The sequence below is a fragment of the Thalassophryne amazonica genome, chromosome 8 (assembly GCF_902500255.1).
Source record: "Thalassophryne amazonica chromosome 8, fThaAma1.1, whole genome shotgun sequence".
NCBI classification, from domain to species: domain Eukaryota; kingdom Metazoa; phylum Chordata; class Actinopteri; order Batrachoidiformes; family Batrachoididae; genus Thalassophryne; species Thalassophryne amazonica.
In genome coordinates this window covers 16,230,092-16,257,194 of record NC_047110.1, presented here as the reverse complement: position 1 = coordinate 16,257,194, position 27,103 = coordinate 16,230,092, and the positions used below count along the sequence as shown (strand labels likewise).

Below are 27,103 nucleotides of genomic sequence, written 5' to 3'. Positions count from 1 at the left end.
GCAGAAAATATACTTGTTTTAACCTGTAAGTACCTAGGTACAGTGTTTGCTTTAGGATTGTCTTATTGGACTGATGGTCAGACTGACAGCACCAAAATCCATCCATACCTTTTCTCCTCTTACTCTACCTCCTCTCTCCCCCTTCCTCTTATTTTGTCTCTCCTTCTCTCAGCAGACTGTTAAAGTTGAGGCAAGTACTGAGCAAAAGACCACTGTCAGCCCCCCCTTTTCCTCGACTCCTCCACTGTCTCCGCCTCCGAGAGCCAAGAAAGAGGAGGATCCTGAGGTAGTCACTGCAGTGTATAATGTTTGGCATATTTGATGGACTAAGTTGATGGACTATGTTGTAAGTGACAGCTGATGAAAAATCTGCTGTTTTCCTGTCCAGAAACTGGCCTTCATGATGTCCTTGGGACTTGTAACACATGACCACTTGGAAGGTGTGTAATGATTTGTGGAACTGGAGTCTCCATCCTATTTTCCCTTTGTTGTATTATGTAAATCAAGTTGTGGCTCCTTCACTATGTAGTCCTAATGCCATGCCTGGTTTCTACATGTTTTTTGATGTTATTGCAGAAATTCAGAGTAAAAGGCAGGAGCGGAAGCGAAGAACGACAGCCAACCCAGTGTATAGCGGTGCTGTGTTCGAACCTGAGGTACCTAACCAAACACTGCAGCTGCTATTGCTCCCTGCCACCTTGTATTAGGAAGAACAAAATGGATTATATGGCGGGTTTGATTCTCGTCTCGGACGGCGCGCTCATGACTCATCCAGTGACGACATTCTCTGACCAATCAGTGGCCGGCAGCTTGTTGACGTCACATTTTAGTATAGGCTCAGCTCACTTGGAACCACTCCTGAGTAGGTACCAAAAAAAGCACCTGGTACCAGGTACTATCCCTAATGGGAAAGCAAAAAAAAAACAAGTAGAGTTGAGCTGAGTAGTGCTACTTTTGTGTAGTGGAAAAGGGCCTTTACTCTTCCATTTGTGCATCTGTCATGGATCACCTGAACAAGCTACAACTTAGGCCATGTCCCAGTTCAGGGTCTGCCCTCTTTTAAGTGCTGTGTCCCACGTAACTTCAGGCTTCAGCACTTGAGGCACAGCAGAGGCCCCAACAAACTATTCTGAAATGAGACCGTCTAGGTCACAGAATGTTCTGGTCTTGTGTCATTACGTTTCTCACCCCTACCTCAGATCACCTGACAACCTTGACAGCTACATGTGCCAAGCTGGGGGGTAATGAGCATAACCTGTGGTTTAGCAATAATTTTTCAGTTCGCTTATTTACAGTTGTAACTATTTTACTTAATAGAAGTATCTTTTTAATTTACCAACGGCTTTGTCTCGGAAAATAAAAAGAAATTGCACAGTGACTCATGATATTGTTTGCGCTGTGCAGACCTGATGCAGGCTTCATTTGTGGGGGGAAAGAAGGCTGTGAATATCAGCTGCTTCACAAGCAGCGTTTGAAATGGGTTAGCCTCGTTGCTCCAATTATGACATAAATGGTGGGCAATTACAGCCTTAGAAGTATGCTGCCGCTGAATTGGGACACAGCCTTAAACAAGGCATCCAGACAACATCATTACATCGTCCATTGGCGTCCAGTGTTCATCCCAGGAGAGCAGAAGTCTGCAACAAGCCTCATTGCTATACGAGGTCTATTAGAAAAGTATCCGACCTTATTATTTTTTTCAAAAACCATATGGATTTGAATCACGTGTGATTACATCAGACATGCTTGAACACTCGTGGGCATGCGAGAGTTTTTTCACGCCTGTCGGTTACGTCATTCGCCTGTGGGCAGTCTTTGAGTGAGGAGTCGTCCACCGCTCGTCGATTTTTTTCATTGTTTAGGAATGGCTCAGAGACTGTTGCTTTGTTTGATAAAATTTTTTCAAAACTGTAAGGCACAACTGAGTGGACACCATTCAATAAATTCAGCTGGTTTTCGGTAAAAATTTTAACGGCTGATGAGAGATTTTGGTCTGGTAGTGTCGCTTTAAGGACGGTCCACGGCGCCTGACGGCGATCTGCGCTTCGAGGCGGCAGCGTCTCGCCGTTTCAAGTTGAAAACTTCCACATTTCAGGCTCTGTTGACGCAGTAAGTCGTCAGAGAACAGAGAACTTTCAGAAGAAGTCAGCATGAGGAGTTTATTCGGACATTCCATTGTTAACGGTCATTTTGTAATGAAAGAACGTGCGGGCAGAGTCGCATGTCGGGCTGGACCCGACCGCGGGGGGTCGCGGCAGGAAAAACACCTCCGTTGGAAATCTTAACGGGCAAGTTGGAACATGCCCAAGCTGTTAAACAATTTCTCAGTTACTCACTTGTTGAAAGCCATTAAAAGCCGCCTGAATTCTACAAATGGTTTTCAACACGGAGGTGTTTTTCCTGTCGCGGCGCACACAGATTTGCCGAGTCGTCACGGAAACGACTCGGCGAATTTGCGCGTACGTCTTTCATTAAAAAAATGTCCTTAAACAGTGGAATGTCCACATAAATTCCTCATGCCGGCCTCTTCTGAATCTTCTCTGTTCTCTCACGATGTCCTGGGTGAATTAAGCCTTAAATTAGGATGTTTTCAGCTCGAAACAGACCGACGACAGCGCCTGGAAGCGCTGCAGGACGTCCCGCTCCGTGGGAAGTCCTTACACCGACAGAAACACCCCATAATCTCTCATCAGCCGTTAAACTTTTCACAGAAAACCAGCTTAATTTCTCGAATAGTGTCCACTCGGATATTCCTCACAGGTCCAGAAAAAATTTTGATAAAGCAACGCGCGCCGTCTCAAGCAGCGTGTGAAACAAAGGAATTCAGCCGAGAGGGCGGGACCACATCTCACTCAAGGCCTGCCCACAGGGAAATGACGTCACCGACACGCGTGAAAAAACTCACGCATGCGCACGAGGGTTCAAGCATGATTGGTGTAATCGCATGTCATTCAAATCCATATAGTTAAAAAAAATAAATAAAAGGGTCGGTTTATTATCTAAGAGACCTCGTATGTCATGTAGGTGTTTGCATTGTGAGGATATTGCCACAGACAATAAATAATGTTCTCTAATTTGCCCTTGACCTTTGACCTATAACCTTAACATGCCCTGTGTTGCAGGAAGATGGATCTTTGTGTTTGTCACCAAGTTTGAAGATTTATTAGATCTTATCTCATACATACAGAGAGACAGACAGACATGGCCATTGCAGTCAGTTCTTTCTGCTTTCTGGCAAACACAGGATTAGAAATGTCACCATGAAACACGTTTCAATGGGGGTGGGGGAGCTTTGGTTCTGTCAAGCACGGTAGAAAAGATGCAGTGACAGGATGCTCTTTGTTTGATGTTTGTGTAGTGTACGAGGTCTGTTAGAAAAGTATCCGACCTTTTTATTTTTTTCAAAAACCATATGGATTTGAATCACGTGTGATTGCATCAGCCAAGCTTGGACCTTCGTGCGCATGCGTGAGTTTTTCCACGCCTGTCGGTTGCGTCATTCGCCTGTGAGCAGGCTTTGAGTGAGGTGTGGTCCACCCCTCTCGTCTATTTTTTATTGCGAATAAATGTCTGAACGATTTGGAGCTTTGCTGCATCAATTTTTTTCCAGAAACTGTGAGAGACCTCCAGGTGGACACCGTTCGGAAAATTAATATGGCTTTCAGGGACGATTTTATGGGGATTACACAGATTAAGGAGTGATCCAGACGGTTTAAAGACCACCCACAACTGCTGAGAGCGCAGCGCGCTCCCAGCCCCCATCGACAGGCTGACACCCCGCTGGAACAACCAGATCATTTCCAACTTGAAGGCTTTGTTGATCCGGGACTTCGTCTGACTTTCACCAAAAGGCTCAAGATGTGGACATCAGCACTTTTTCGGTACATTCCACCGTTACAGGAGTTTTTTTCATGGAAAGAAAAGCGGAGGGACGCGTCACGGAGCCGTTCATTACGCGGGACAAAGCCACCTTGGTGTTGGTCTCACAGGACGGCTTAAAGGTGGATTTCAGATGGATTCCGGTTGCTTTTTAGTCGTGTGATTATCCGATTGTGATTGTGCATGAGCTGGACCTGCCCCAACATGTCCTGGAAGGCTTCATCACGGCGTTGCTTTGCGCCATGCAGCTCCACCTCGACACGCGGAATTCCTCCGCACGTCTGTCTCAATGTGCCGAAAAAAATGCTGATGTCCACTCTTTTCACAATTCCTGTGCTAGTCAGACGACATACCAGATCAAGACAGCGTCCAGTTTAGAAATGAACGGCACATTCCACTGTTACAGGACTTTTTGTCATGGAAAGAGGAGCGGAGGGACGCGCCACTGAACCATTCATTACGTGGGACAAAACCACCTCGGTGTTGGTCTCATAGGACGGCTTAAAGGTGGATTTCAGACGGCTGTTGGTTGCTTTTCAGTCATGTGATTATCCGATTGTGACCTGCCCCAACATGTCCTGGAAGGCTTCATCACGGCGTTGCTTTGCGCCGGTGGAGCTGCTCCTCTTTCCATGACAAAAACTCCTGTAACAGTGGAATGTGGCGTTCATTTCTAAACTGTTGTTTTGATCCGGTATGTCGTCTGACTAGCACAGGAATTGTGAAAAGAGTGGACATCAGCATTTTTTCGGCACACTGAGACAGACGTGCGAAGGAATTCCGCGCGTCGCAGTGGAGCTGCATGGCGCAAAGCAAGGCCGTGATGAAGCCTTCCAGGACACGTTGGGGCAGGTCCAGCTCATGCACAATCACAATTGGATAATCACACGACTGAAAAGCAACCGGGATCCATCTGAAATCCACCTTTAAGCCGTCCTGTGAGACCAACACCAAGGTGGTTTTGTCCCGCGTAATGAACGGCTCCGTGACACGTCCCTCCGCTTTTCTTTCCATGAAAAAAACTCCTGTAACAGTGGAATGTACCGAAAAAGTGCTGATGTCCACATCTTGAGCCTTTTTGTGAAAGTCAGACGAGGTCCCAGATCAACAAAGCCTTCACGTTAGAAATGATCTGGTTGTTCCAGCGGGGTGTCAGCCTGTCGATGGGGGCTGGGAGCGCGCCGCGCTCTCAGCAGTTGTGGGCAGTCTTTAAACCATCTGGATCACTCCTTAATCTGTGTAATCCCCATAAAATCGTCCCTGAAAGCCATATTAATTTTCCGAACGGTGTCCACCTGGAGGCCTCTCACAGTTTCTGGAAAAAAATTGATGCAGCAAAGCTCCAAATCGTTCAGACATTTATTAGCGATAAAAATCCGACGAGAGGGGTGGACCACACCTCATTCAAAGCCTGCTCACAGGCGAATGACGCAACCGACAGGCGTGAAAAAACTCACGCATGCGCACGAAGGTTGAAGCTTGGCTGATGCAATCACACATGATTCAAGTCCATATGGTTTTTGAAAAAATAAAAAGGTTGGATACTTTTCTAACAGACCTCGTAAGTGATAACAGATATAATTAATATGATGGCATGATTTTATTCTGAGCCCTGTGGTTAATTATAGGCCCTCAATCTGTGGTTATCAGGTTATCCTTTTCATTAGCAGCTTGAGGCTTTGATGATGAAATGCATCTGCACGCTATGTCGTGTCCAAAGAATGACACTATGAGTGTAATCACAGGACCCTGAAGACTTGAACCTTTGTGGTCCTGCAAAGATAAATGCATCTGCTCAGCAACCTCATGATTCCATAAGCTCTTTCTAGGTGTCTCTCGATCTTTAAGGCTGAGGACCCAAAGACATGTATGTCACTGCTGAGATAGGTTAATGTTCCTACAAGTTCAACACTTTCACCGCATACGGGTACAGTGCATCTGGAAAGTATTCACAGCGCTGCACTTTTTCCACATTTTGTTATGTGACAGCCTTATTCCAAAATGAATGAAATTTTTTTTTGTTCCCCTCAAAATTCTACACACAATGCCCCATAATGACAATGTGAAAAAGTTTTTTTTAAGATTTTTGCAAATTTATGAAGAAAAAAAAAAAAACTAGACAATTACATGTACATAAGTATTCATAGCCTTTGCCTTTGACAACAGGTGCATCCTGTTTCCACTTGAGATGTTTATATAGGCTAAATTCAGTTGATTGGACATGATTTGGAAAGGCACACACCTGTCTATATATAAGGTCCCACAGTTGACAGTGCATGTCAGAGCACAAACCAAGCATGAAGTCAAAGGAATTGTCTGTAGACCTCCGAGACAGTATTGTCTCGAGGCACAAATGTGGGGAAGGGTACAGAAACATTTTTGCTGGTTTGAAAGTTGCAATGAGCACAGTGGCCTCATCATCCATGAATGGGAGACAATTGGATCCACTGGGGCTCTTCCCAGAGCTGTCCACCCGTCTAAACTGAGTGATCGGGGGAGAAGGGCCTTAGTCAGGGAGGTGACCAAGAACCCGATGGTCACTCTGTCAAAGCTCCAGCATTCCTCTGTGGAGAGAGGAGAACCTTACAGAAGGACAGCCATCTCTGCAGCAATCCACCAATCAGGCCTGTATGGTAGAGTGGCCAGACGGAATCCACTCCTTAGTAAAAGGCACATGGCAGCCCACCTGGTGTTTGCCAAAAGGCACCTGAAGGAGTCCCAGACCATGAGAAACAAAATTCTTTGGGTCTGATGAAACAAAGATTAAACTCTTTGGCATGCATGCCAGGCATCATGTTTGAAGGAAACCAGGCAGCATGCTGTGGGGATGTTTTTCACTGACAGGAACTGGGAGACTAGTCAGGATTGAGGGAAAGATGAATGCAGCAATGTACAGAGACATCCTGGAAGAACTCCTGCTCCAGAGCGCGCTTGACCTCAGACTGGGGCAGTGGTTCATCTTTCAGCAGGACAATGACCCTAAGCACACAGCCAAGATATCAAAGGAGTGGATTCAAGACAACTCTGTGAATGTCCTTGAGTGGTCCAGCCAGAGCCCAGACCTGAGTCTGACTGAACATCTCTGGAGAGATCTGAAAATGGCTGTGCACCGACACTCCCCATCCAACCTGATGGAGCTTGAGAGGTGCTGCAAAGAGGAATCAGCAAATCTGCCCAAAGATACAGTAATGTTCAGAATAATAGTAGTGCTATCTGACTAAAAAGATTAATCCAGGTTTTGAGTATATTTCTTATTATTACATGGGAAACAAGGTACCAGTAGATTCAGTAGATTCTCACAAATCCAACAAGACCAAGCATTCATGATATGCACACTCTTAAGGCTATGAAATTGGGCTATTAATAAAAAAAGTAGAAAAGGGGGTGTTCACAATAATAGTAGCATCTGCTGTTGACACTACAAACTCAAAACTATTATGTTCAAACTGCTTTTTTAGCAATCCTGTGAATCACTAAACTAGTATTTAGTTGTATAACCACAGTCTTTCATGATTTCTTCACATCTGTGAGGCATGGAGTCAACCAACTTGTGGCAACTTTCAGCTGTTATTCCACTCCAAGATTCTTTAACAACATTCCACAATTCATTCACATTTTTTGGTTTGCTTCAGAAACAGCTTTTTTGATGTCACCCCACAAGTTCTCAATTGGATTTAGGTCCAGGGATTGGGCAGGCCACTCCAAAACATTAATTTTGTTGGTTTGGAACCAAGATTTTGCTCGTTTACTAGTGTGCTTGGGGTCATTGTCTTGTTGAAACACCCATTTCAAGGGCATGTCCTCTTCAGCATAAGGCAACATGACCTCTTCAAGTATTTTGACATATCCAAACTGATCCATGATACCTGGTGTGCGATATATAGGCCCAACACCATAGTAGGAGAAACATGCCCATATCATGATGCTTGCACCACCATGCTTCACTGTCTTCACTGTGAACTGTGGCTTGAATTCAGAGTTTGGGGGTCATCTCACAAACTGTCTACAGCCCTTGGACCCAAAAAGAACAAATTTACTCTCATCAGTCCACAAAATATTCCTCCATTTCTCTTTAGGCCAGTTGATGTGTTCTTTGGCAAATTGTAACCTCATGTCTTTAACAAAGGGACTTTGTGGGGGATTCTTGCACATAAATTAGCTTCACACAGGCGTCTTCTAACTGTCACAGCACTTACAGGTAACTCCAGACTGTCTTTGATCACTGGAGTGATCAGGGGGTGAGCCTTTGCCATTGGTTATTCTTCTATCCATTTTGATGGTGTTTTCCGTTTTCTTCCACACTTCTCTTGTTTTTTTTTTGTTTGTTTTTTTTGTTTTTTTTTGTCCATTTTAAAACATTGGAGATCATTGTAGATGAACAGCCTATAATTTTTTGCACCTGCGTATAGGTTTTCCCCTCTCCAATCCACTTTTTAATCAAACTACGCTGTTCTTCTGAACAGTGTCTTGAATGTCCCATTTTCCTCAGGCTTTCAAAGAGAAAAGCATGTTCAACAGGTGCTGGCTTCATCCTTAAATAGGGGACACCTGATTCACACCTGTTTGTTCCACAAAACTGACAAACACACTGACTGAATGCCACACTACTATTATTGTGAACACCCCCTTTTCTACTTTTTTTACTAATAGCCCAATTTCATAGCCTTAAGAGTGTGCATATCATGAATGCTTGGTCCTGTTGGATTTGTGAGAATCTACTGAATCTACTGGCACATTGTTTCCCATGTAACAGTAAGAAATATACTCAAAACCTGGATTAATCTTTTTAGTTACATAGCACTACTATTATTCTGAACACTACTGTAGGTGCACCAAGCTTGTGGTATCATATTCAAGAAGACTCGAGGCTGTAATTGCTGCCAAAGGTGCATCAACAAAGTATTGAACAAAGTGTGTGAATACTTAAGAACACTTGATTTCTTAATCTTAGTTGTTGTTGTTGTTTTTTTAAGGCTGTAACATGACAAAATGTTAAAAAAGCGAAGCGCTATGAATGCTTTCCGGATACATTGTATACTTCTGGTGGCAGAGTCCAGGAAATTTTGAAAGCCTGAATCTTAATCTTCTTCCAGGTCAATCCTCCAATTTCTCACTCAGCTTCTCAAGTACTGCAATCAGGGTATCCATTAATTCTTCAAAGGTCACAGCATCGTTTGTGAAGTCAAGATCAGAAAGCCTTTCTTCACCAACAAAAGCACTTTAGACACTGTTTTCCACAACCGTACCAAACACCCAGTCCATGCAAGCATTGAACAGTCAAGGAGCCAGAACATATCCCTGATGAATGACAGTTTTCACTGGGGAAAAACTCAGAGATTCTACCTCCACTCCATGCAGCACTCACAGTATCTGCGTACAGGCTGGTTGTTATGTTCAACATCCTCTTGGGGATTGTGGGATCCCAGAGAAGTTCTCTTCCATTGAGACAGAGATGATGTCAGGTATTGCTCAGACTAGGACTACAACAAATATGTTCATTGCACCCTCTGCAGAAGAAAGCAAAAAATTCTTTCTGCTTCACTTGTGATTGAATTTGAATTATGTTAATTCTGAAGTTAAATATTAATTTCTCAAGTTGTAAAAATATCATAGTTTTGTATCAGTTTTTCCCCACCCCTATTAGATGTACATTTTTAGTGCAACTTTGGAAACAACTCCGTAATGTTTTGTTATATTGTACTTTTTTCATTGTCATAGCTCTACATACCATGAGCTGCACAAGGCTGCAGTGCTTGTGCTCCATCAAGCCCAGTTTTGTGCCCGTGTCACAGACCGAACGGTCCGCCCCTAAAAATTGGTCCACCCTGTTTTCACTGCACATGCGCCATTTCGGAGCTCAGCAGCTTATCCAAGACAGTTTCTTCACCCAAAGCGAGCAAATGGATTAATGGGATTATTATCCATCAGATGACAACCTCTTAAATCATTCTAAAGTCAGTTTTAAGCAGAAACTAGGCAATAATCTGTGACGCTTTGGAATGACTGATACGCAGTGAACGCAACAGCTAGTAGCTCGTGTAGCTGAGGCGCTCTGATTGCTTCCACCACCTTTGATGATGAAATAATGCTGAATTTATGTGGAAATGATTGTTGTAGAAAAGCTTCAGATATCCGTCACTGAGATAGATGATGACTGGAGTGCAGTTTGAAGCAGAAACGAGGTGTTAATCCATGAACCACGGGTGATGACGCATGCGCAGTGAAAGCGGGACAGGCCGATTTTTAGGGGGGACCGTTCGGTCTGCGACACCGGGTCCCACTTTTGCCCATCTGGTTCACCTCTCCTGTCTACACTCTTTTTCCACTCTCCTTCTCCATGTGGTCTTTGGTTCTCTGGCTTTTTTTTTTTTTTTTTTTTTTTTCAGGCTGCCACTCCTTTGCCACCATGCAGTCATTATTCCACTCCATTCTGAGCACATTTCCAAAACAGTTCTAACATCTCCTTCAATGTACATTTTACTGCTAAAAAAACTTAATGCATTTGCCGATCAACATTCGGATCAGGTTGAGGAGAACATGTTTTTACAATCCTACAGACTCATGGCACTTCATCTGCATTGTCCCAGTTCACCCAGCAGTAATATATCTCAGTTCTTCCAAGTGGTCTTGCTCTGTGAAATAGAATGTGCAGCTTATATGAGTGTAGTGTCATTTTAAAAAACTCAAACTTACTCATTCTTCAAACCTTGATTGGAGGTTTTTAGGGTCTGATTGAAGTATGTGCTATTATAGTTGTAAAAATACTGTCAATGTCATAAGAATTTAAATAACCTTCCTTCTTTGCTGTCTTTTATTTTAGAGGAAAAAGAGTGCAGTGAGTTACCTGAACAGCCCCCTGCACCAGGGGACCAGGAAAAGAGGTCGGTATGATTAACTGGTCTAGGCTAAAAGGGTTGATGTTTGGAGCAAAGTAAGGACTGACAGAGGGACATTCCAACCATGGAGACACAGAACTATAAACTAGAGAGGAGTCAACAACAGAGACTGACGATACAGTAAAAGAAATGGGTAAATAGAAAAAAAAAATCTGGTGAAGACAGCAGACTTGTAAAGACCCAAATAAAAAATTGGGACCGCATAGAAAATGCAAATTTAAAAGTAAAATCCAGCAGTGATTCTGACATGTACCTTGACTTTTTTCCATTGCAGACGGTATGAACCAAAGATATTTCATGTTTTGTTTTTTGTTTTTTTTCTGGTCAGCTTCATTACCTTTGTTAATATGCATCCACTCCTGCATCTCAGGCCTGCAACATTTTCCAAAAAAGGTTTGAGCAGTGGCAGTTAAGGGCTCGTAATGGTGTTTAAAATAATAATAATAATTTAATTAATGATGGTATTTCAAACAGGTCATGTCAAAAGGTGATTGTAATCATTATTGGGTAAGAAGAAAAGAAAAAAGCAAGCACTAGACAGGAGAGGCTGACTCTTTGAGGGACAAAAATGGGCAGAGAATCTTCAGTTTGTCAACAAATGTGTGAGAAAATTATTGACATTTTTTGGTTTGTTTGTTTGTTTGTTTTTGGAAAAATGTTCCTCAAAGAATGTTTGGAAGGATTTGTGTCTTTCTCCCTCTACTGTGCATAACGCCATTAAACGATTCAAGGAATCTGGAGAAATTTCAGTGCATTAGGGGAAAGGGCGCAAGCTTAAAGTGTGTATCATTACTAAATAAAATGTTAAATTAGCTGATTATTATAAAAATAGAATGATGAAAATATTGATGTTTTTGTTTTATTTTTTATGTTTATGCCAAGAGAAATTAGGTCATAAAAATGGGGTAATCAGCCTGATTTCACCTGCCTCTGATAAACGCTCAGAAACCTCAAACTGTGAGAAATATGAATTTTGGCAACATCATCTCAGGTCACACCCCCAAAATGAATGGAGGGGAAAGGTAGTTTTTTACAGTGTGAAATCAGTGGTTTTTGTGAACTTTGACAGTGAATGCATCAAAATGGTTAAAATGTGTATTTTGCAAGGGTGTAGTCACATGACTAGTGTTGCTTATTAGGTGGACAGATTTTGCAAAGATAATATTTTGAGGAGGAAAGTGAGCTTTTTTTTTTTTTTTTTTTTTTTGATAGTGTGTCTTGTACAAACAGCACAAGTGAAGTGGACCACAGCGTGAGAATGGGCTTCAAAACATGGACCTAACCACAGATTTTATCCTTTCGTGTGGCCAGGAGAAAATTTGTAACAAGTCGCATTTCCTCTCCCAAAAGTGTGGAACGGCTGTATTTGTGGTTTGTGGTGTCGCGTTACACCATGCTAAACTAAGATGCTACATGCGGTGACACCGGCCAATCCAGCTGAGGAAGCCACTTCTGTAGTCATGGAGTCTGACAAAAAGGCAATGACGAGTGGCTGCTTTTAACAGGACAGCCGTTACGTGGACCAGCTTCAGCGATTGTGTTACTAGCCAAGCTGAGGTAAACCGATGACTAAGCTAAGCACTACCGGGTGTCAGTGCAGTCTGGAGAAGGAGGCTGATGCAGGGATGCTTTTTTTCTGTGGAGTGCCTTACAGTGGAACAATAAGTAAGCCTTATGTTACGTTATATTGTAAAAATACGTTACTTTAGCATGAAATATCTTGGTTCCATACTGTCTGCAATGGAACAGAAGTCAAAGTAAGTGTGCAAATGACTGTGTAGGTGTATTATTTACATTTTCCATACTGTCCTAAATTTTTCTGAATTGGGGTTGTAAATTAAAGGTCACCTTCACTGTTTGTTTTTTCTTAGTTTTTTTTTTTAAACCACCTCAATCAAGCCCCCTACTCACCTTTGACAATTGTGTCGTATAAGAGAGAAATCAAGTTTAAAAAAAAAAACTGCTGAAAAGAAAAAAGTGTTTTAATGTGGCTACAGAAGTAGAGCTGCAAATGAACTCAAAACCACATTTTTCCTACATGTAAAAGTGTATAGTGTAGCTGTTAACACGTGTATATATGTAGTTAAAGTTCAATCAATCAATCAATTTTTTTATATAACGCCAAATCACAACAAACAGTTGCCCCAAGGCGCTTTATATTGTAAGGCAAGGCCATACAATAATTATGTAAAACCCCAACGGTCAAAACGACCCCCTGTGAGCAAGCACTTGGCTACAGTGGGAAGGAAAAACTCCCTTTTAACAGGAAGAAACCTCCAGCAGAACCAGGCTCAGGGAGGGGCAGTCTTCTGCTGGGACTGGTTGGGGCTGAGGGAGAGAACCAGGAAAAAGACATGCTGTGGAGGGGAGCAGAGATCGATCACTAATGATTAAATGCAGAGTGGTGCATACAGAGCAAAAAGAGAAAGAAACAGTGGTGGTTCAGTAGTGGCTATTGATCTTGTGCCACCTGACATGAGCAAACTTATTAAACCAATGCAGGGTCAAGTTAGTATATTTGAAAAAATAGAGTTGCCTTTTCTTTTCTTTTTTTTTCTTTTTTTCAAATGTTTTGTATGATCTAATGTATTGTCAATTTTTAAAAATAAATAAGTAAATGGGTTAGTGTTGTTTTGGTGCTATTTTAACCAAACAATGGACTCTTAACTTCTTTACTGCTGCCTCATTGATTCTCATGGATTAACTTCCCAAAGTAATTTTAAAAATCCTTTTTTAAAAAGGATTTCACACAAAAGAAGCAAATGTCACAGGTGAGTAGAGCGCTCAGAAGCTTGACTGCACAATATGAGCCTCATGCAAGAAACATTTGTACTGACAGATTTGTTCATAAATATAAGTAATTTAAGAAAACCTCAAACATTCACCAGTTTTGTAGTATTTAAGCTTTTTTATTTTTTTTTTTTACTGACATGAACAGAATTTACAACTGGTCCAGACCTGTTGTAGGAATAATTCATACTTGTTCTGCTGTCATCCAAATGTAAGTTTTCGGTAACTGATTGAGAGTTTCATTACTTTGAAGCAGTTTCCACGTGAAAATCCTACATGTCATAATTATCTCAACATTATTCTGCTAACTATACAATTTGAATTGTAAAAGTTTAAATTTATTCATGTAGCCAAAAAATATGATAAAGAGATGCCTTTATTATGCCTTTATTAGTCTCACAACATGGACATTTGCAAGAATCACAAAGTTCACTCCGCAAAGGAAAGTTGTTGGGTACCGGGATGGGTTCAAGTCCGATCCTTCCCACGTGGAGGAGACGGGTCCCAAGCGGGTGCCCAGAGGTGTGGGGCACATAGCCATATTTATTGTTTTTTTGTGGCAACATTTCTGATAATTCAGTCTTCTTGTAAACGTGTGCTGATTTACATATAGGCAGACTTCAGTGTGTTTTCATCCGTAACCTGTGCAATTATCTGGATTTATGCGTGTTTGCTGAATCTGACATGGTGCACTCATTCAAACCCATTACACTAAAAAAAATAAAAAATTTCAGCTATGTTTATGAAAATGTTCTTGCATGAGGCCCATTGTTTGAATATGACTAGAGTTGTGTAAAGGAAAAAAAAAAAAACTTGTCCTTTTAAAGATACATTACAAATAAGATTTGACCAGTAAATGCAACACTCATTGTTTGACACACTGTAGAGTAGAGACCGCTACCCTGCTCAGTACTAATAGAGTAAAAAAACAAGTCTTCCTTCCTTTTCCTGCACACTGAATCCTGTCACTGTAATACAGTTAAACTCTGAAACCGCATTTATACTTCATATTATCAGTGTTGTGGGGACTTAGTGTCCCTGCCCATAGACACCACAGACATAAGTCTGCAATTTCCAAAATACAATTTATACATCAGTAGTACCAAATAGATGGAATCAATCTACAGTGTGTGTGTGTGTGTGTATGTATGTATATATATATATATAATAATAATATTATATATTATATAATATATATAATATATAATGGATTCAGGTGGACCAGCGAATTTTGTAATTTTGTCCATTATAATCGTAATCCGTTATATGTATAAAATGGACAAAATCTGTTATATGTATGTAACGGTTTAGTTACAGTCAGGAGGCGATGAACAATCTGTGGGGAATCCCCAGCACCAATTAGGCTTATGTATTTCCTTGATTAAAAGCCTGCCTCATTTAATGACCGGGTCAAAACTTCCTCTGAAAAAAATAAATGCCTGCCTTAACTAAGTGCCAGACATTATGTGATTTAAAAAGATTACATTTAGTTGAGTCACTCTTTCTTCTAAGTCAGCTGCAGAGTGGTACCTTAAAATCCTAAAGCTTGATTTATGCAACTCTGTAACCGGGACCTTTTGTCCGATGTGAGCAAAAATTTGTTATTTATGTTTATTACACAGAAAACCATACAAAAGTATTGGGACTTTTGTTTTTGACCGGTGAGTGCGAGTATCCAGTTTATATGATGATGGTTAAAACAAGTTTTACTGTATATACACATGTACACACACATCTGGTTTATTCTAAACATTCTTGTAAAAATGTAACTTCTTTTAGAATTTGTAGTTACCATATGAATTTTAATCCAGATATTATGAGTTTATTCTTGACAATTTTAGTAACTTAGTTTTTTTTACACACACACACACACACACACACACACACCCGGACAGTGGCCCTAACATTCTGTCATGAAGAAGAAGAAATGTTCACAGTTCACTTTTCACGATTTAGCAATTGTCTCTCCATCACAAAGTGAATGAGAGAATATAAATGACTAAGCATGACCTAATAATATACAACGCAATGTTCTAATGCTGCAGTTCAACTTTGTGAAGTAATCATTTACCTTCTGCACTGTGGGTGTTTGTGGCAGGATCACTGTAACACTGCAAAGAAGTATAAATCTGGTTGTATTTTCACACCTTTGCTCTGGGGTTGTTTAGGGGCACAATGGGAAAACAAGAAGTTACTAACTGAAGATGTGTTTAAGACAGGTTTAGTCTCCAAAGTAACCTGTGAGAAATTATTTCACATCACAGTTTAATGATAATATTGGTGTCTGTGGCCCAAATTGTCCTGGAGGAGTATAAAATTAGCTCTTCCTGCAGTTTTCTATTCTTCTTGGATTGTGGAAACCTCTATCATCAGTCCTCATCTGTCCATTTGGTTTGATCTGATTGGCTGAGGGAGGAAGGATGAGGGTGATATGAGCTGCTGATTTGACAATAATTCAGTGTAAACATAGACAAGTTGAAAATTTAAATTTAGGAATTGCGGGTTTGTCTTTAGGTTAGTAGATTGACTAACAGTTAGCTTGTATTATTTCACAACTCCTGTGACCAGAAATAACCTGTAGGAGCTTCCATGCACTAATGTGTCTGTCTTCACCTGTTCAGCATCTAACTGAAGTGCTGTTACAGGTGTAACATCTGACATAAAGACTTTCTGTGCCACCTTCATTTAACTTTAACCTTTGCAGCAGAGAACAATTCACATGACGTTGTGTAAGTCATAGTGTCAGCTTTTATCATATACAGCAGCCTCATACATACAGGGATCATGCATCTATTGACGTCCTTGTACACTGCATTAGGAGCAAGATCCATACAGTGACGAACAAGAACTGTCATTAAATTTCTTCTGTTTCAAATCCAGTTGTTTTGTGACTGAATGTTTGTGAAGTGTGTTTAATCTTCACAAAATAAAAAATCAAAAAACAAACCTATAGACTGATATATCGGCCAATATTAGCCTTTCACAAACTTATCAATATCACAGTTATTTATGAAAGCTTTTATTTTCCTGAATAACCAAAGCAAAATTGCATTGGCTGTTGGAAGTGGTGTCATTATAAAGTTTGCCCAGCAGGGGCCACTCTAACTGCATTGTTTACAGTGTTGACAAGTATGGCTGGGACTCCCATCATCCCTGGGTCACATTAGCTACAAAAGACAGAGAGAAGTGACCAGCTGCCATTTTTAATCCTGTTGTATTTTTTTACAGCAACAAGAGACAAGTGGTTGCTATGCCTCCAGCTAGGCAGGGGCAAAATAGATGAGAAGTCCATTTTATGTGAATGCTGAGTGGTACAACACGGTGACTGCCAGTCAGAAAGAAGGCAGCGTAATGTAGATTGGTTGGTTGTTAGCTATATTTTAGTTGATTCATTATGACGTTTAAACTGTAAAACATGAAGCGTTTATTATTTTGCTTTGTCATAAGGGATTTATCACAAAATGTTACGAATCAGTGCCATTATTTATATATATATATATATATATATCCATCCATCCATCCATCCATTTTCTTCCGCTTTATCCGGAGTCGGGTCGCGGGGGCAGCAGCTCAAGCAAAGCCGCCCAGACCTCCCGATCCACACACACCTCCCCAGCTCCTCCGCGGGAACCCCAAGGCGTTCCCAAGCCAGCCGAGAGATAGTCCCTCCAGCGTGTCCTGGGTCTTCCCCAGGGCCTCCTCCCAATGGGACGTGCCCGGAACACCTCTCCAGCGAAGCGTCCAGGGGGCATCCGGAAAAGATGCCCAAGCCACCTCAACTGACTCCTTTCGACGTGGAGGAGCAGCGGCTTGACTCCGAGCTCCTCCCAAGTGACAGAGCTCCTCACCCTATCTCTAAGGGAGCACCCAGCCACCTTGTGAAGGAAACTCATCTCGGCCGCTTGTACTTGCGATCTCGTTCTTTCAGTCATGAGCCAAATCTCATGATCATAGGTGAGGATTGGAACGTAGATCGATCGGTAAATCGAGAGCTTTGCCCCCCTACTCAGCTCTCTCTTCACCACGATGGTCCGATACAGCGACTGCATCATTGCAGATGCTGCACTGATCCGTCTGTCGATCTCACGTTCCATCCGTCCCTCACTCGTGAACAAGACCCCGAGATACTTAAACTCCTCCACTTGAGGCAAGGACACTCCACCGACCTGAAGAGGGCAAAGCACCTTTTTCCGGTCGAGAACCATGGCCTCGGATTTGGAGGTGCTGATTTTCATCCTGGACGCTTCACACTTGGCTGCAAACCGCCCTAGTGCACGCTGAAGGTCCTGATTTGACGAAGCCAACAGAACCACATCGTCCGCATACAGCAGAGACGAGATTCTGTGGTTCACAAACCAGACCCCCTATACACCATGGCTGCGCCTAGAAATTCTATCCATAAAAATAATGAACAGAACCGTGACAAAGGGCAGCCCTGGCGGAGGCCAACGTGCACTGGAAACAGGTTTGACTTACTACCGGCAATGCGAACAAAGCTCCTGCTGTGGTCGTACAGGGACCGGCTAGCCCTTAGCAAAGGACCCCGGACCCCGTACTCCCGGAGCACCCCCCACAGGGTGCCCCGAGGGACACGGTCGAACTCCTTCTCCAGATCCACAAAACACATGTGGACTGGTTGGGCGAACTCCCATGAACCCTCGAGCACCCGATGGAGCGTGTAGAGCTGGTCCAGTGTGCAACGACCAGGACGAAAACCACACTGCTCCTCCTGAATCTGAGGTTCGACCATCTTTTGAATTCTCCTCTCCAGTACTCTGGAATAGACCTTACCGGGGAGGCTGAGATGTGTGATCCCCCTATAGTTGGAACACACCCTCCGGTCCCCCTTCTTAAACAGAGGGACCACCACCCCGGTCTGCCAATCCAGAGGCACTGTCCCCGATCGCCACACGATGTTGCAGAGGCGTGTCAGCCAAGACAGTCCCACAACATCCAGAGACTTAAGGTACTCAGGACGGACTTCATCCACCCCAGGAGCCTTGCCACCGAGGAGCTTTCTAACCACCTCGGTGACTTCGGCCTGGGTAATGGATGAGTCTGCCTCCGAGTCCCCAGTCTCCGCTTCCTCTTCGGAAGACGTGACGATGGGATTGAGGAGATCCTCGAAGTATTCCTTCCACCGCCCGACAACATCCCCAGTCAGGGTCAACAGCTCCCCACCTGCACCGTAAACAGTGCTGGTGGAGAGCTGCTTCCGCCTCCTGAGGCGTCGGACGGTTTGCCAGAATCTCTTCGAGGCCGACCGATAGTCCTCCTCCATGGCCTCCCTGAACTCCTCCCAGACCCGAGTTTTTGCCTCTGCAACCACACGGGCTGTGGCATGCTTGGCCTGCCGGTACCTGTCAGCTGCCTCCGGGGTCCCACCTACCAACAAAGATAAGTAGGACTCCTTCTTCAGCTTGACGGCATCCCTTACTTCCGGCGTCCACCACTGGGTTCGGGAATTGCCGCCGCAACAGGCACCAGAGACCTTGCGACCACAGCTACGAGCGGCCGCATTGACAATAGAGGTGGAGAACATGGTCCACTCGGACTCCATGTCTCCAACCTCCCCCGGGATCTGGGAGAAGCTCTCCCAGAGGTGAGAGTTGAAGACCGCGCTGACAGAGGGTTTCGCCAGTCGTTCCCAGCAGACCCTCATGATACGTTTGGGCCTGCCAGATCTGACCGGCTTCCTCCCCTCCCAGCAGATTCAACTCACCACCAGGTGGTGATCGGTCGACAGCTCTGTCCCTCTCTTCACTCGAGTGTCCGAGACACGTGGCCGAAGGTCAGATGATAGGACTACAGTCGATCATCGACCTCCGGCTCAGGGTCCTGGTGCCACGTGCACTTATGGACACCCTTGTGCTTGAACATGGTGTTCGTGATGGACATACTGTGACTAGCACAGAAGTCCAACAACTGAACACCACTCAGGTTCAGATCGGGGAGGCCGTGCTTCCCGATCAAACCCCTCCAGTTCTCACTGTCGCCGCCCACGTGGGCAATGAAATCCCTCAGGAGAACAATGGAGTCCCCAGTCGGAGCGCTATCTAGTACCCCTTCCAGGGACTCCAAGAAGGTTGGGTACTCTGCACTGCCGCTCGGCCCGTAGGCCAAGACAACGGTGAGAGACCTGTCCCCGACCCAAAGGCGTAGGGACGCGACCCTCTCGTTCACTGGAGTGAACTCCAACACATGGCGACTGAGCTGGGGCGCAATATGCAATGCGACCTCAGCTCTCCGCCTCTCCCCGTGGGCAACGCCAGAAAAATGAAGCGTCCAGCCCCTCTCCAGGAGTTGGGTACCAGAGCCCAAGCTGTGCATGGAGGTGAGCCCGACTATCTCTAGTTGGTATCTCTCATCCTCCCGCACAAGCTCAGGCTCCTTCCCCCCCAGCGAGGTGACATTCCACGTCCCAACAGCCAGGGTCTGTGAGCATGGACTGGGCCGCCGGGCCACCGGCCCTCGACTGCCACCCAATCCTCTCTGCACCCGACCCCCATGGCCCCTTCTGCAGGTGGTGAACCCACAGGAGGGCGGGTCCACGTCGCTGTTTCGGGGTGAGCCCGGCCGGGCCCCATGGGCTAATGTCCGACCACCAGCCCCAACCCCAGGCCTGGCTCCAGGGTGGGGCCCCGGCTCCGCCATACCGGGCAACGTCTCGGTCCTTGATTTTTTACTGGTCATGGAGGTTTTATTTATATATATATATATATATATATATATATATGTATACGAGGTCTGTTAGAAAAGTAACAAACCTTTTTATTTCATGTAAAAAATATATGGATTTGATTCATATGTTTTTACGTCAGCCAAGCTTGAACCTTCGTGTGCATGCATGTTTTATCACGCCTGTCGGTTGCGTCATTCGCCTGTGGGCAGGCTTTGAGTGAGCACTGGTCCACCCCCCTTGTCGGATTTTTATTGTCAGGGAAATGGTGGAATGATTTGGGCTTTGCTCCATCAGAATCTTTTCAGAAACTGTTAGAGACAGGCAGCTGGAAACCATTCGGAAAATTCATTTGGCTTTCGGTGAAAATTTTTTGGGCTTCACAGAGATTAAGGAGTGTTACTACCGCTTTAAGGATGGCCCACAATGGCGCACGGCGCACCGCACTTCAAGCCATGATCGACAGGCAGAAACGACCATTTCATTTCTAAACAGATGGCTGTATGGCTCCGGGACCATCGTGTGCAATTTCTCTGGTTATCACAATAGCTGGACATCAGCCATTTTCCGGCAGATTTCACTTTTAACAAGAGATATTGTCATGGAAAGCCGCGCGGAGGCTTCGCGCGTCACGACGGATTCGCTGATGGAGCGAGACAAAGAACACCTCCGTTTTGGAGTGTCAGAGGACAAGTTGGGACATGCCCAGCTCTCCTCAATTTCTCTTATACTCACTCGACTGGTAAGCCACTGAAAGCCGAGATAGGCATGTCCCAACTTGTCCTCTGACACTCCTGAAAAAATTCTGATGGAGCAAAGCCCAAATCATTCCGCCATTTCCCTGACAATAAAAATCCGACGAGGGAGGTGGACCAGTGCTCACTCAAAGCCTGCCCACAGGCGAATGACGCAACCGACAGGCGTGAAAAAACTCATGCGTGCGCATGAAGGTTCAAGCTTGGCTGACGTAAAAACATATGAATCAAATCCATATATTTTTTGCATAAAATAAAAAGGTCCGTTACTTTTCTAACAGACCTCGTGTGTGTGTGTATATATGTATGTATATATACGAGGGCTGTCATTAAAGTAACGGTCCTTTTTATTTTTTTCAAAAACTATATGGATTTCATTCATATGTTTTACGTCAGACATGCTTGAACCCTCGTGCGCATGTGTGAGTTTTTCCACGCCTGTCGGTGACGTCATTCGCCTGTGAGCACTCCTTGTGGGAGGAGTCGTCCAGCCCCTCGTCGGAATTCCTTTGTCTGAGAAGTTGCTGAGAGACTGGCGCTTTGTTTGATCAAACTTTTTCTAAACCTGTGAGACACATCGAAGTGGACACGGTTAAAAAAATTAAGCTGGTTTTCAATGAAAATTTTAACGGCTGATGAGAGATTTTGAGGTGATTCTGTCGCTTTAAGGACTTCCCACGGTGCGAGACGTCGCTCAGCGCTCTCAGCCGCCGTCAGCCTGTTCAAGCTGAAAACCTCCACATTTCAGGCGCTATTGATCCAGGACGTCGTGAGAGAACAGAGAAGTTTCAGAAGAAGTCGGTTTCAGCATTTTATCCGGATATTCCACTGTTAAAGGAGATTTTTTTAATGAAAGACGTGCGGACGGGTCCGTGCGGACGGGTCCGTGCGGACGGGTCCGCGCGTCGGGACGCAGCCGACGCGGTGCGGCGGCACAGGAAAAACACCTCCGTGTTGATAACCATTTGTAAAATCCAGGCGGCTTTTGATGGCTTTCAGTGGAGTGAGTATATGAGAAATTGTTTAACAGGCAGGACATGTTCCAACTTGTCCTTAAGGCTTTCAACAGAGGTGTTTTTCCTGTGGCGGAGCGTCGCGGCGGCTGCGTCCCGACGTGCGGACCCGTCCGCACGTCTTTCATTAAAAAAATCTCCTTTAACAGTGGAATATCCGGATAAAATGCTGAAACCGACTTCTTCTGAAACTTCTCTGTTCTCTCACGACGTCCTGGATCAATATGTGGAGGTTTTCAGCTTGAACAGGCTGATGACGCTGCCTGAGAGCGCTGCACGACGTCTCGCACCGTGAAAAGTCCTTAAAGCGACAGAATCACCTCAAAATCTCTCATCAGCCGTTAAATTTTCACTGAAAACCAGCTTAATTTTTCGAACCGTGTCCACTTCGATGTGTCTCACAGGTTTAGAAAAAATTTTGATCAAACAAAGCGCCAGTCTCTCAGCAACTTCTCAGACAAAGGAATTCCGACGAGGGGCTGGATGACTCCTCCCACAAGGAGTGCTCACAGGCGAATGACGTCACCGACAGGCGTGGAAAAACTCACGCATGCGCACGAGAGTTCAAGCATGTCTGACGTAAAAACATATGAATGAAATCCATATAGTTTTTGAAAAAAATAAAAAGGACCGTTACTTTATTGACAGCCCTCGTATATATATATATATACATACACACACACACACACAGTCACTTTTTTGTACTGCTTAACATTGGTGTCAGCCCCCCTAAAAAATCCACATTGGTCAGGCTCCGAACTAAACATCTGCCCATAGTTTACATGGGTGGGTGTTTGGTTCCCAACAGTTAGTTAGAGAGGCAGTCCTACAAATGATAAAACAGAGGTTTGGACTCTGTATCAGTATATAATGGTACAGGTTACTGAAGTATGATAACATCTGACACATATCCATTTGTTGGCTGCTACAACTGCTTTAGAATTTACTAGTGCTTGGCTTCGGCTTGCATGGAGTCAGTCTGCTGCACTAACACTGCTATCTGTGCTTCTGACTCCTCCTCTTCCTCCCTACTGCTTCCCTGTCTCATGCTAGCCAATGAAGACTCCCTTTCCAAGGTATGTCATACAGACTGTTTGTTTTTGTCCCCCCCTCTCCATCTTTCTTTTTTCTTTGTTTTCCGTCTTTTTTGTCTGTCTCATTTCACTCAGGTCGTCCACCCAAATACAGCAGCGTCCTGGAGCTGGGCAGCCTCACCCCGACCTCCCCCTCCAGCCCCGTCCATCCCCTCCCCCTGCCCAGCCCCAGCTCTGGGGATGTAAGTAACATGGGGTAGACGGACAGTTAAGAGGGTTGGAACCCCGTCACACACAGTCCTATTGGCCCAATAGCTCTGTCATTCATTTGCACCCAAGACCTCCACATACATCACCATTAGTTTGTTGTTTCCATGTGGTAATCATCAGTCGTGAATTGATTTTTGATTTGATTCAGTCTTACAAGGTGAACAGTGCCCTGTAATCCAGAGCATCCACTAATATCTACTACTCCAAACACATTCTAACTTCCAAATGTCAAGTATCTTCTCTGTGGGTCGGACGGCTAAGTAAATTAACACACCATTACCATGAAAGTTTCAAAATGGCCACCCTTAAACTTAACCAAAGCACGGTGCCTCCCCCTGCCTTGCCTCTCCACACGTGGTTGTGGGTCCCAGATAGGCAAGGAAACTGATTGGTCCAATTCTTCTTAACAGGGAGACATCCATGAGGATTTCTGCACTGTGTGCAGACGCAGTGGCCAGTTGCTCATGTGCGACACGTGTTCTCGTGTTTATCACCTGGACTGCCTGGATCCACCCCTGAAAACCATTCCTAAAGGCATGTGGATCTGTCCAAAATGTCAAGATCAGGTAACCGCAGCAGCCCTACATGTGGACTGATCCTGAGAAGGGGAAAGGGGGTACCGCAGTCCAGGGAAACTCAGAGGCAGTAGCTGTACTTAACTGTAACATTGTGCTGATTGGTCTTCTATCACACTCTCCTGAACTTAGAACTGTTCAATCCTTTGTAAGCATATACATAATGCAGTCTTGTTTTTTGTACTTCTGTCCCATTCATTGTCAGTAAAGATTGGCATCTCACATCCATCTGCTCCATTGCTTGTCCCCTTCAGCCTCACCTTAAGAGTGGAGGCCAGAGTTCCTTCTTCAAATGTTCTCAGTCTAAGCCTGTGTGACAATTTCAAGCTTCTATCTCCAGATCCTGAAAAAAGAAGAAGCCATTCCATGGCCTGGTACCCTGGCTATTGTTCATTCCTATATAGCTTACAAAGAAGGTGACCACAGTATCTTTTCATCTCTTCAACATCTACTGTGACAAATACACCATGGTAGTTGTGAGATTAAGATTAACTTTTGATGCATATATATATTTCATTGTCCTCTGCCACAGCTAAAGAAGAGGAGAAACAGAAGCTAGTGAAATGGAGTTCTGAACTGAAATTAGAACGAGAACAGCTGGAACAGAGAGTTAAACACCTTAGCAACTCTATAACGGTAAGAAACAGAAGAATGGCTCAGCAATGTTATAAAACCCTCTCAGATATGAAGAACCAGGTCTCTCTTAGTCACACTGAAAAGTGGATGGATGAACAAATTCTATTAGCATAATAATTATTAGTAATCATTACCATTTTATTGGTAGACACATAAGGTCTCATGTCATCTAACCCTTTTTTATTTTGTTTTTCTTCCTCTCCTTTCCCACCAGAAATGTATGGAGACAAAGAACACCATTCTGGCTCGTCAGAAGGAAATGCAGCTTTCTCTGGACAAAGTCAAACATCTAATTCGCCTCATCCAAGCCTTCAGTTTTAACCGAGCTCTGGCAGAGACAGAGGGTACAGGTGGCAGTACCAGAATCAGGAACAGCACTGAAGGCGGGAGCAAAACTGAAACGGCATCAGAAGTTAACTCTGTAGAGAAAATGGAGATTGAGCGCTCTACATCCAGCAGCAACACTGATGTTACAGAGAAACAGCAGGAGCCTGGAGCTGCAGGAAATGACCAGACATCAGTAGTACCAAGAGGAGTAACAGATTGCCAGGGTGTTCTAGATGAGGGCACCATCCTAACAGCAAGTCAGAACCCTGCAAGGGCTGCGCCTGGTTTCATTGTAGGGGGCAAGATTACTCCTGGTGTAGGAACAGGTGGCAACACAGGGACTGGTCCCCAGGCTGAGATGGTGGTCAGTACCGATACTGAGGCATTTCTGGCAGTTGACAATGCCAGTTCCTCAGTGGTTACAACTGTTGTCACCACCAACGGCACCACCGGGCTGGTCTGCCCTAACTACAGCCCCATGGAAGCCTGCGCTATCAATGCTACGACCAACTCTGAGAACAAGATAGCTGCTTTCACCACTCCAGACACTGGTGGGGAAGAAACAAAGAAGATCACTGAGAGTGATGGCAGCAACACCAACAACAGCAAAACCTCAGAATCCTCCCAGCATTCTTTGCCAGCTCTTCTCAGCAGTTTGGACAATAAAAAGTAATGCTATATCTCTTGAGTTACCGGAATTCAAACACATATATATTAAAAAGACTTGTGCTTGCACCTTAAGGTGCTCAAAAGTTGCCAATCTGTATAAATGTTGTTTGTTTGCATTGTATTGTCAGACTGTGTCAATGGTAGATATACAGCCCAAGTCAAATGGCTCTGGGAAGATGTAGGCTATTCCACCCACAGATCTTGGGAAAGGAAGCCTTATGTACCAGTGTCATTTTGCCAATTAGTGGTAGACGTCAGTTGTGAGAATGCTCAAAGGGAAAATCATTTCATCATCACACCAGTGTGTGCCTGTTATAGCGGCCCCTGTGTTCTCTGGCAGTGTAGGAAGATAGGTTCAGGTCAGGACGATAACTGAGAACATGGAACCAAACATCTCTCTGGGGTAACTGGTTAAAAAAGCCAAAAAAAAAAACCCAACAACAACAACAAAAAAAAACTGTTGTATTAATTTATGCCTCCTCAGATGAGAGCCTGTTGTCCCTCCCTTGTCCCAGTTTTATTTAATGTGAACATCAGTCTTTAACTTAGCTTATTATCCTACAGTCCTGACATTCTTATGAATCCTAACATTAAATGAATAACCTGAATAACCAACCTTTCCAATTTTACTAAATCACCTAACAGTCTATAATCTTACTCGGCCATATATCCCCAATGCGCATTAATGAAATAAGTTGTGCCGTCCTTATCCTCCAACATCCTGAAATTATTTGAGAAACCCCCAACTTTAACATATTCCCATTCATCCTCCAACCATTAGTTTACCTCCCTCTACTATAGCCAGTAACCACTTCAGAAGAGTGACCAATGGTTCCTCGTTTTCCGATTTCTGTAACTTCCACTTTCAGTGAGTAATCTCATTTGATGTCACACTATTTGGCAGCATATTTTTAAAGCGGATTTAAATTCAAGTGAATTTAATTTGTTGTAATTGTGGTTTTACTTGACTTCACTCAATATTCTCAAAGAGCTACAGTGCCCTCCAAAACTATTGGAACACTTGGTATTTCACACGTTTTAATTTGTGCCATTTCAAATATAAAAAAATAAAAAATTAAAATTATCTTAAACTCAAAGTAAATCTCTGCAACTTGATATAAATTAATCAAAAATATAAAAGCCAAGATGATGGGTTGCATAATGAAATGCTGTAATGTAAACAATCAGTTTTATTGGCAGTTCTCTTCAGACAAGTCAGGGGATGGATACATGAACATTTCCAAGTCAGTGAATATGTCTTGAGCTTTATTTACATCAATTATGAAGAAATACAAATATATGGCACTCTGTGGTAAATCTGTGTGGAGTAGATAGATAGAAAAACTGAGTGACTGTGCAAGAAGGAGAAGAGTAAAGAAAGCCACCAAGACACCCAGAAGAAATTATAGGCTTCTGTGGCTGTGATTGGAGAAATTGTACATCGTGCATGTTTTTGTATTATGTAGTCCCAGTTATACAGCTTCATGATCAAGTGGTATAAAGGAGGAGTTTCTTTCATCAAAACATCAAGTCTTGGCTTGCATCTCTGACAAATTGTAGCTGAACTTTCAGGTCTTCTT

At 43.8% G+C, this 27,103-nt stretch overlaps 1 protein-coding gene and 1 long non-coding RNA gene across 5 annotated transcripts; one reads left to right on the top strand and one right to left on the bottom strand.

Moving 5' to 3' along the window:
* The first annotated feature begins 45 nt into the window (after positions 1 to 45).
* LOC117515284 (PHD finger protein 21A-like) lies at positions 46 to 25,985 on the top strand. Of its 4 annotated transcripts, none has more exons than XM_034175771.1 (9): positions 46 to 286; positions 389 to 440; positions 577 to 656; positions 10,700 to 10,760; positions 23,182 to 23,288; positions 23,727 to 23,882; positions 24,232 to 24,307; positions 24,424 to 24,527; positions 24,742 to 25,985. In XM_034175771.1, exons 1-9 carry the CDS (start codon positions 74 to 76, stop codon positions 25,525 to 25,527), a joined length of 1,635 nt encoding a protein of 544 aa, XP_034031662.1. In that variant the 5' UTR covers positions 46 to 73; the 3' UTR covers positions 25,528 to 25,985. The 4 variants fall into 4 exon arrangements, with proteins under 4 accessions (XP_034031662.1, XP_034031663.1, XP_034031664.1 ...); XM_034175772.1 differs by lacking the exon at positions 23,182 to 23,288 and adding an exon at positions 23,066 to 23,088; XM_034175773.1 differs by lacking the exons at positions 23,182 to 23,288; positions 23,727 to 23,882 and adding an exon at positions 23,066 to 23,088 and having other exon boundaries at positions 50 to 286.
* On the bottom strand, positions 3,841 to 27,103 carry LOC117515287. Its single transcript, XR_004562119.1, has 3 exons — positions 26,416 to 27,103; positions 17,433 to 17,440; positions 3,841 to 3,852 (listed from the first exon to the last, which is right to left on the bottom strand). It is a non-coding gene; the product is annotated as an uncharacterized LOC117515287 (long non-coding RNA).